This window comes from Mobula hypostoma, chromosome 20 (genome assembly GCF_963921235.1).
Source record: "Mobula hypostoma chromosome 20, sMobHyp1.1, whole genome shotgun sequence".
Taxonomy (NCBI): Eukaryota; Metazoa; Chordata; class Chondrichthyes; order Myliobatiformes; family Myliobatidae; genus Mobula; species Mobula hypostoma.
Window position 1 is genome coordinate 36,974,884 of NC_086116.1, and position 11,101 is coordinate 36,985,984.

At 42.3% G+C, this 11,101-nt stretch overlaps 1 protein-coding gene across 1 annotated transcript in view; it reads left to right on the forward strand.

Annotated features, from left to right (window-relative positions):
* LOC134359201 (semaphorin-3E-like) overlaps positions 1-4,131 on the forward strand; it is a 190,011-nt gene extending 185,880 nt beyond the window's left edge. The window contains exon 17 of the mRNA XM_063072158.1: positions 874-4,131. Within this exon, the coding sequence (XP_062928228.1) occupies positions 874-1,332 (459 nt within the window). The 3' untranslated portion in view covers positions 1,333-4,131. The remainder of the gene's footprint in view (positions 1-873) is intronic.
* Positions 4,132-11,101: the final 6,970 nt, after the last annotated feature.

Genomic DNA, 11,101 nt, shown 5'->3' on the forward strand with positions numbered 1-11,101 from the left:
CTAGCAGTATGGTGGAAGTTCCTGGTGTCAGGGGTCATGAAGTGTTGAAGTTACCATTACTAGAGAGAAAGTTCTTGGGAAACTGAAAGGTCTGAAGGTAGATATGTTACCTGGACCAGATAGGTGTACATCCCAGGTTCCTGAAAGAGGTGGCTGAAGAGATTGTGAAGGCATTAGTTATGTTCTTTCAAGAATCACAGGATTCTGGAATGGTTCTGGAAGACGGGAAAATTGCACTCTTCAAGAAGGGAGAAAGGTGAAAGAAAGGAAACCATAGGCCTGTTAGTCTGACCTTGGTGGTTGGGAAGATGTTGGAGTTGATTATTAAGGTTGAGGTCTAGGGGTACTTGGAGACTAATGATAAAATACGTCAAATTGATAAAAAATAGGCTGTAGTCAGATGGTTTTCTCAAGGGAACATCTTGAGTGAGAAATCTGTTTGAATTCTTTGAAGAAATACCAAGCAGGATAGACAAAGGAGAATCAGTTGATATTGTGTACTTGGATTTTCAGGGCTTTGCCATGGTGTCACACATGAGGCTGCTTTCCCAGTCCATTGTATTAGAGCAAAGATTCAAGCATGGATAAAGCAGCAGCAGTCAAAGACTGGGAATAAAGAGAGCCTTTTCTGGTTGGCAGCCAGTGACTAGTGGTGTTTTGATTTATTGGCAGATTAACTCATGTTTGACACTAATGTCATTGACTTGACTTTTCCACACTCCTGAGGTCTAGTGCAGTTAATTGTTCCTGTTTCTCACTGGTCATTCTGTCTTTTGCTCCCCTTCCCTTCATCAGCTTAAACATTGTTTCTGGATGCAGTAGGGTTAGTCAGAACACCAATGAAGAGATGCACTTACTCGAATGTTCTCTTAGGTCAAAACAGACAACCGGGTGATTAAAACCGACCTGGGACTGTTGCTTCTCAATCTCCACCAAAGGGACGCTGGAACTTACGTCTGTAAGTCAAGGGAACATGGATTCATTCAGACCGTGACCAAAATCAAACTGGACGTCCTGCAAGGGGAACAAATTGATGGAATATTTCACAAGGGCGACGGAGAGGAACCACGCCGCAGATTTCCCTGTGTGCTCCAGCCTGGCGCTCACCATGGGGTGAGACCCTGGTACAAGGAGTTCCTTCAGCTGATTGGCTACAGTCATTTCCAGCAGGTGGAGGAATACTGTCAGAAAATGTGGTGCAGTGGGAAGAGCAGAAAGAAAAATAGACCTGTGGGGCACAAATGGAAATTCAGCAATGTGCTGGAGGGGAAGGTTAAACGCGGAACCCAGTCAGAGCATCGGCGCGCACCACGGCACGTTAAAGACACATGAGGATTGCAGATAAAAATCAGATTACTGCACACACAGAGTTTGTTAAATGTTAGCAAAAGGATCAAAGAAACGTTTTATGGGATGTGTTTCTTGTTTACATAAAGCATTGCAGATTCTGGTTTTAGACACATGGACTGCTGAACTCAAAGATGCACCTGCAGCAATATGTTGGTGTATGTCACTGCTGGGGCTATCACTGTGCTCTACATTGAAATGTGCTCTTTACAGCCTGACAGCCTTTGTGAAACACAACACCGCTGCGGTAGAAAGTTTTGCAGAGTGCCTCCATCCATTCCATTAGCTTGTATCGCTATCTTTTTCACATCATCGCTGTTGATTCACCCACATTTCAATCATACATGTTGATGCTGAATTACTTTGTAAAACCATTCACCAATCTTTGCAACAAGCTGGCAAATGTTTTACTTAGTGTCATAAAGGAAACAAGCCAAACACGATTCCCATCTACACCAGTACCATTTGCCCATATCCCTCCAAACCCTTCTGTTCCATGTGTCTGTCCAAGTGTCTTTTAAAAATTGTTAATGTACAGTACCTGCCTCAACCCCACTTCCTCTGGCAGCTCATTCCACATATCGACCTCCTTCTGGGTTAAAAAGTTGCCCCTCAGGTTCCTATTAAGTCTCTTTCCTCTTACCTTAAACCCATGCCCTCTAGTTCCTGATTCCCCAACCCTGGGGAAAGACTGTGCACGTTCACCCTACCTGTTTCCCTGCTTACTTAAATTCACTGTAATCCCTTAACTGGGGTAACTTGCCACATCTTGTACAGGTTCAGCTCTTTCATTTTCCTCAGCAATAGAGGAATATTTTCCCAACCCATTCCCGCGAAGGAGGGCCCCTTCAACATTAGTGAATAAACCTAGTGCATTACTTCAAATGTGTCAGTAGATCCAGTTACAGTCATATCAGAAGGTTAAGGAGCAAGGACTAACCTGCTGGTTACTTTACCAGACAGCTACAGTTGTCAGATGGGCCACATCTGCCCATCGGAAACAGAAGCCAAACACCACTCAGCCCTCAACCCTGCTCCGTAGTTCAATAATGACATGATAGATCAAGTTCTCTTTTCCACTTCTTTTTGAGGTTCTTCTCATCTCACTTTGAAATGGGTGCTCCCTCACTCTGACACCATATTGTCTGCACCTGGTTTACAGCTTGTTGGTATCATAGGTACTGAATAGATTTAAGCGATTCCAAATACACATAACTTACAGAAATCAATAAGTGAAAAACACCAGAAATATTCTGAATTAAAAGAGGAAATTGAAACACTACGGAACATGAACTGGGTATACATTGTCCTGGTAGTAATATTCTCAACTGATATCATCCCAAAGACACTACACAATAGTATTAAAGAATTAGGCCTACACAGCAATACCTATGTAAATCTTCAGAAAGCCTCAATACTAAACATCACTAGAACAGTCCAAAGATTCCTAGCAATTGAAAAATGAGAGTGCTTAGCTATGCCTGTACTGCGGGATAAAACCAGCTTGAGTTGAGAAAATATAAATAATAACAGCTTTATTTTTACAGCATCTTTCATACATTAAGGCACAGGTTCAAAGTTCTTTACATGGGTTGTAAAGATAAATTAATATAATCTTAAAATATGAGACAAAATTAAAAAACAAGTAAAGACAAACACTATATAGAATAAAATATATTCAAATATATCAAATTACATAAACGTAATCAACATCAACAGGCATTAAATAATCTTATAATTATGCCAAATTTTAAAAATAGGCTTTTAAGAAGTGTTTTGAAATGTTCCGCAGTACTAGACTGGTGTATCTCAGGTGGTAGAGTATTCCAGATTATTAGTGCATGAGAGCAAAAGGCCACATCACCAGTTCTTACATACTTGGCTCTAGGAACACTAAGCAAACCGGTATTTGCGGATCTAAGATTACAATTAGGGATGTAAGGGGATAGTCATTCCAAAATGTATGGAAGAACTAGATTATTCAGAGCCTTATATACAATTAAGAGTATTTAAAAATTGATCCTAAAGGACACAGGCAGCCAGTGTAACAATACCAAATCCGAGGAAATGTGCTCAGATTTTCTGTTTTTTTAGTTCAGATTCTTGCTGCTGCATTTTGAACAAGCTGCAGCTGATTTATCTCTTTCTTAGGCAGTCCTGAAAAGATTGCATTTCAGTCATCTGATCAGCTTAAAACAAAAACATGTATCAATGTTTCTGCATCTTGAGATGTTATAAGAAATCGAACTCTTGCAATGTTCCTTAAATGAAAGAATGCCGTCTTTGTGATATGGTTGATATGTGATTTGAAAGTTAGCTCAGAGTCAATAATTTAATCAGTGACAACCAGCACATTTCTTTCTAGTTTGCTTTATCATTCTTCTTTCCACACATTATACTTCCCTCTCATTTAACCTAGCAATAACTCCCTGTAAACGGTCCATGTCACTTTCCTCTCTGCTACTTTTGTGTTACCTGAATATTTTGATGCAGTATATTTGCCCGCTTCTCACAGATCATCACAACTCACCAGTGAAAATGGTTTTTTATCGCTGCTCTCTGCTTCCTGACAGTTCATTAGTGCTCTGCCTATTGATACATTAGCTCCAAACTCATCAGCTTTTATCTTGCCATTTAACTGTTTATGTCACACCTTGTCAAGTACATTTTGAAAATCCAAATATTTCACATCTACCGGTTTCCCTCTGTCGGTGCCAGCTGATAGCCTCTCAGTGATTTCCCTTGGATCAGCATAGATACCTGCATATTGTGAAAAATAAATGACCATTATGTCAGTCTTTGGTGTATTCGTTTATTGTACCTGTGACAGAGTTTTCCACACAACACAACACACAGCAAGCTGTTTAGAGATGTTACCAATACCAACACTATTGGATTTGTTTTCTTGTTTTGATTAAAATCTTAACATTTGCTTTTTTAAAATTAATTCCTTTGTGTCCAGCTGAAGTGTACTCATTTCCCAAGAGAGTAAACTGTCCCAGTCTCAGCCGTGGATCACAGGCACTACAACTCCAAATTTGTCCTTTACTTTTGTGGTAGAACATCTGAAGAGCATTGGACAGCAATGAGTCAACAACATTTAAACCTATAATTTAATCACTGACTATTTCAAGTTTGGTGGGGTCATCCACAAATTATACTCTCTACATCCAAACCCAAGTAATTCACACACAACTGGCCGGTTAACGGTTGAAGGGAGATATAGTGAACAGTGGGGGAGGAGGGGGCTACCCCCAACAGGGTTCTCCACAACACCACTACCTTCTTCCAAACAGTGACACTGATTTGGACTTGAAGTTAGAAGGGGTGATTAAGATGTTGCGGACCTAACACCCTATTAATTTAGATGAAGAGATTAAATGAGATATTTCCAAGCCTGTGGACAACACAAGACGGGGTGTGGATGTGGGCAGAGGAAAGGATGCAGAGGTACAAGCACACACAAACACATACACACACACACACACACACACACATGCATTCACAAACACACACACACACACACACACATTCACAAACACACACACACACACACACACACACACAAACACATACATGCATTCACAAACACACACACACATTCACAAACACATTCTCACACATACACACTCTCTTTCACACACAGGGCTAAAGAGACTCGTGAGTTAATCAGACCCCGTGATCTTTCTGCCATGGTTGAATACTGCCAGCTGTGTGAACAATCAGCAGAGTTCCGGAGCTTCCTTGCCGAGGACTATGCCTTTAAGTGCCACTGTAATATAAACCAACCATTCTGCTGGACTACCTGAGAAGGCTCAGGTGAGCTGATGCAGGAACATGACATCACTGATGAAAAAGGTTTTCAGGTTGGTGACCCACATGATGGCTGGTGTAATTAGATCTGTGTTTGACAAAGGGAAACACTCTATGTAGAAACAGAAAATGACTGAGCATCCCAATCCAATTTCAGAATTGGCAGCATTTCACCTCAAAATGATTGTAAATGCCTCTTTCCAGAACACAGTAAAACCTGCAGAGGCTGTGTGTCCTGATGAAGGGTCTCAGCCCGAAACATCGACTGTTTATTTGTTTCCATAAATGCAGCCTGACCTGCTGAGTTCATCCAGCATTTTGTGTGTGTTGTTAACGCCTTTCTCCGGGTCCCACTGACCTCGGATTACATAGCAATGAGGGAACACAGAGTGTGCATCCAGTTTCCAGACACTGGTCCTACATCTTTTCCCAAACAAAGCCAGAGACCTGACTGGTGAGCCCCGTGGAGGAATTCCGGAGTCTGCTAACCTGCATCATAAAGCACCCGGATCTGCACTCAAACACACCCCTTCACTCCCCTGAGAATGACAACTTCACTGTGGCAAACCAAGGAACTGAAGATATTCACGTCTATTTGATTTGTTGTTTATCTGCATGGGTATCTTTCGCAGTAACTTTTACTTTGACACAGAAGCACCGAGGTTATTGTAACTCCATTAGAGCACCTGCAACCAGGGTTCAATGACCGCTGCTATCCTTAAGGAGTTTGTACGTGCTCCCCGCGACCACGTGGGTTTCTTGTGGGTGCTCTGGTTTCTCCCACAATCCAAAAGTGTACATGTTAGTAGGGTTAGGGTCACACGGGTGTAATTGGATGGTAAGAGCTCATTGGGCCAGAAGGACCTGCTACTGTGCAGTATCTCCAAATAAATAAACACCCCATTTGCCAGTTTCATGTCTGGATTTCCAAAAGGGATTTGGTAATATTTCATTTTCTTGATTTTTATTAAGAGGTACAGCAGGCCCTTCCAGGCCAATGAGCCTGCAGGGCCCAGCTATGGCTGTCTGACCAATTTATCCAAATATTCCTTACATGTTGCTGTTGCACCTGCATCACCTGATAGTTCATTCCATATACCCACCATTGTTGCTCTTTTAAATCTTCCCCCTCTCACCCAAAACCTCTAATTTTTGATTCTCCAATCCCAGGAAAAAGATTGAGTGCATTCACCCTATCTAAGTCCCTCATAATTCCATACAACACTATAAATGTACCCCTGAGCCTGCTACATGCTGAGGAATAAAGTCCTGGCCTGCCCAACCTCTCCCGAAAACTTGGCTTCTTGAGGCCTGTACATACAGTCCTATGGTAAGTATTGTCTCCCCTTGGAAGTTTTCATGTTTTATTGTTTTACAACATTCAATCACAGTGGATTTAACTTGGCTTTTTTTAACACTGATCAATAGAAAACACTCTTTCATGTCAAAGTGAAAACAAATTTCTACAAATTGATCTAAAATTATTGCAATTATTGAACACAAAAATTGATTGCATAATTACGCACTCCCTTCAAGTCAGTATTCAGTAGATGCACCTTTGGCAGCAATAACAGCCTTGAGTCTGTGTGGATAGGCCTCTATCAGCTTTGCACTTCTGGTCACTGCAATCCTTTCCCCATTCTTCTTTACAAAACTGCTCAGGCTTTCAGATTGCATGGGGTTCGTGAGTGAGCAGCCCTTTTCAAGTCCAGCCACAATTTCTCAATTGGATTGAGATTTGGACTCTGACCTGGCCTCTCCAGGACATTAACTTTGTTGTTTTTAAACCATTCCTGTGTAGCTTTGGCTTTATGCTTGAGGTCATTGTCTTGCTGGAAAACAAATCTTCTCCCAAGTCTCAGTTCTCTTGCAGACTGCATCAGGTTTTCATCCAGGATTTCCCCTGTATTTTGCTGCATTCATTTTACCCTCTACCTTCACAAGCCTTCCAGGGCCTACTGCAGTGAAGCATCCACACAGCATGATGCAGCCACTACCACGCTTCACGGTAAGGATGATGTGTTTTTGATGATGTGCAGTGTTTGGCTTACGCTAAATATACCATTTAGTCTGATGGCCAAAATACTCAATTTTGGTTTCATCAGACCATAGAATTTTCTTCCAGATGACTTCAGCGTCTCCCACATGCCTTCTGGGAAACTCTAGCGGAGATTTCACATGAGTTTTTTCAACAGTGACTTTCTATTTATCACCCTCGCATAGAGCTGTGATTGGTGAAGCACCCAGACAACAGTTGTTCTCTGTGCAGTTTCTCCCATCTCGGCCACTGAAGCTTGTAACTCCTCCAGAGCTGTCATGGGTCTTTTGGTGGTCTTCCTTCTTGCACGGTCACTCAGTTTTTGAGGATAGCCTGCTCTAGGCAGATTTACAGCTGGCCATATTCTTTCCATTCCTTGATGATTGACTTAACTGTACTTGGGAAATTTTCTTGTATCCATCTCCTGATTTGTGCTTTTCAATAACCTTTTTGCAGAGTTGCTTGGAGTGTTCTTTTGTCTTTGTGGTGCATTTTTTGCCAGGTTACTGACTCACCAGTAGTTGGACCTTCCAGATACAGGTGTATTTTTACTACAGTCAGTTGAAACACCTTGCCTGCACATAGGTCTCCAAAAACAGATCTCCATTTAACTAATTATGTGACTTCTAAAACCAATTGTGTTTTATATTCGTAAATAACTTAGATCACTTTGTAGAGAAGTTTCCCTATGACACAAAAGAGTCTTTATCTGTTGATTAGTGTCAAAAAAGCCAAACTAAATCCACTGAGATTCAAAGTTGAAACATAAAAACTTCCAAGGGGGCGTGAACACTTTTTATAGGCACTCAAGCTACAACCAAACGAAACAACGTTCTTCCAGACCACAGTGCAGCATCAAAACATATATCACACACAGCACATAAACCAGAATATTACCATAAGTTACTAAAACATCAGTCAAAATGCATACACTGCACAGCACAGGTAAATAGTAAACAGTTTGCTGTCCTAATAATTAGACCTCGGTGGTGTCAGAGTATTCACTAGTCTCACAGCCTGAGGGAAGAAGTTGTTACCCAGTCTGGCAGTCCTAGCCCTAATGATTCTATACCTCCTTGATGGTAGTGGGTCAAAGAGACTGTGATGGATGGTAGGGATCCTCAACAATGCTTTGCTCCCTTCGTCTCAAACACTCTCAGTCAATGTCACAAATAGGGGAGAGGGAGACCCCAATAATCCCCTCGGCGGATTTTCCTGTCCTCTGCAGCGTCTTCCAGTCCAATGTCATGCAGCTTCCATACCCCGCAATCACGTGAGGTGTAATACAGACAAGACACTCTCGATGGTCCTCCAGTAGGAAGTTATTGGAATTGGGTAGAGACCCCTGAATGCCTCAGTCTCCTCAGAAAGTGTAGACACTGCTGTGCCTGCTTGACTCGTGAAGAAGTGTTGTGGGTCCAGGTTAGATCGTCCATTATACGCACAGCAAGGAACTTTGTGTTCTTCACTCTCCAGGGTGGAGCCATTGATGTGCAATGGAAAAGAGGTCGAGCTGTGCCTTCACAATCATCTCTTTTGTCTTGTCCATGTTAAGACTCAGGTTGTTGTTCTCGCACCATTTGACAAGCCTCTCTACCTCCTCTCTGTATGCCAACTCATCCTTGTTGCTGATGAGGCTGACCACTGTAGTATCATCAGTGAACTTGATGATGTGACTTGAGCTGGATCTGACAGTGCGGACGTGAGTCAGCAGCAGGAACAACAGCAGGTAGAGAACACAGACCTGGGGGACGGGGGCACCAGTGCTCAGCGTGATGAAGCTTGAGGTGTTGCTGCCAACTCGGACTGACTGGGTCTTTCGGTCAAGGAGTCCAAGATCCAGTTACAGAGAAGGGCATATGAGGCATCATTTTCCTGATGGGACAGGACGGAGTGGAGGGCTGAGGCTATGGCAACATTAGTAGACCGGTTTGAGCAGTGGGCAAACTGGAAAGGATCCAATGTAGCTGGAAGGTCTGATGTTATACAATCCATTACCAGGCTCTCAAAGCACTTCACAGTTGTTGAGGTCAGTCCTACTGGTCAGTGATCGTTGAGGCCAGTTACCATTGCTCTCTTGGGCACTGGAATGATGGTGGTTGCCTTGAAGCCTGCTGGGACAGTGAGCTGTTTCAGAGAGATATAAAAGATATCCATTAAGACCTCTATTAGCTGAGCCTCACAGTCCCTCAGCACCTGGCCAGCTATGGCCAGGTATCTCTGCTTAGGATCCTCCTCATCTTGGCTGTAGCCAGTTCAGTGGCAGATGATTTGATACGTGTGCAGAGTATTCAAAGAATACAATGAAGGAAATAAAATGAAATTGTAAAATTAATCTGCAGAAATGAAGATAAATAAGAATCTTTACTTTTGGTATTTCTTTGATATTACATCATCATTGAACAGTATGTGACAAAAATTTTATTTCCTTTCTGCTTAGTGTGAAAAAAAGACTGCAACAAATTAAACTCATACCCTGTAAAAAAGGATCTAATGCTTTCCCAGCATAGATGACAAATAAACTCTTCTCGGACTTCCAGCCAGATACAGGTATCGATTATAACCAACATTTCGATGACAAACTCTGCCATCTTTATCAGGGATGATACGTGGGCATGTCTAGTCTGGAGGTATTTATACCCCTGCAGTCCATCCCTCCTGATTGGTCAGTCCTCATCCAATCAGGTTTCTGCTCTCCCACCTTGTTTACAATCCAATTCCAGTTCTTACTTAGAGCGACACCTTCATCTTTGTTAAAATTCTTTTCCTCTAGTTTTATTTCAATGGCTCCCTTTACCACGTGGTCCCAAAAGCCATTGGTGCGGCATAGTGGTTTTGTGCCGTCAAAGTCAATCCTATGGCCGTTGCGAATGCAACGTTCTGCTACCAAACAGTAACCCAAATGGATACACCTCCTGTGCTCTTTGATGTGGGTTTCCACCGTGCGTTCTGTCCAGCCGACATACGCCGCTCCGCATTCGCAGGGAATCCTGTAAATGCCAGCCGACTTGAGTCCCAGGTTATCTATTCACCCACATAAGTTCTGACTTGAGCTTTCTTACAGGTTTGTGGATGGTATTAATTCAATAATTCTTCAGGGTCCTGGTGATCCTTCCAGAAACCGTGGAAATATAGGGAAGACAGGTGGTAGCGACGGGTTCCTCCATGTTGTTAGGTTTCCTGGATTTTCTGTCAATTGATTTCCTTCACCTTGTAGCCATTCTGTAGGAACGTTTGGTTTTTTCTAGAACTAGAGGAAAAGAATTTTAACAAAGACGAAGGTTGCGCTCTAAGTAAGAACCAGAATTCGTGGGGATAGGATCTGCTCCTATTTGGAAAAGCACAAACTTAGAGAAAGTCAGCATGGCTTTGTGCAGTGGAGGTCATGTCTCATGAACTTGATTGAGTTTTTTTTAAACAGGTGATGAAGATGATTGAGCCTAAGGCAGTGAATGTTGTCTACATGAATTTGACTGAGGCTTTCGGCAAGGTTCTAGGTTACTGCCTATATTAGAGGGCATGTGTTATAACGAGTGAGTTGTTTTCTCTGGAGCAGCAGAGACTAAGGGAAGATCTGATAGAGGTTTATAAGATTATGAGAGGCACACATAGACGGACAATATTATTTTCCCCAGGCTTGAGCTCTGCAATACCAGAGGGCATGAAATTAAGGTGAGGGGGGTAATTTCAAAGGAGATGTAAGCAGCAAGTTGTTTTTTTTTTACACAGAGGCTTCTGAGTGCCTGGAATGCACTGCCTGGGATGGTGGTAGAGGCAGATACATTAAGGACTTTTAAAAGATGTTTAGATAGGCACGTCAATGTGAGGAAAATGGAAGGATATGGATATTGTGTCGGCAGAAGGGATTAGTTTAGTTGGCCATTTGATTGCTAATTGAATTGA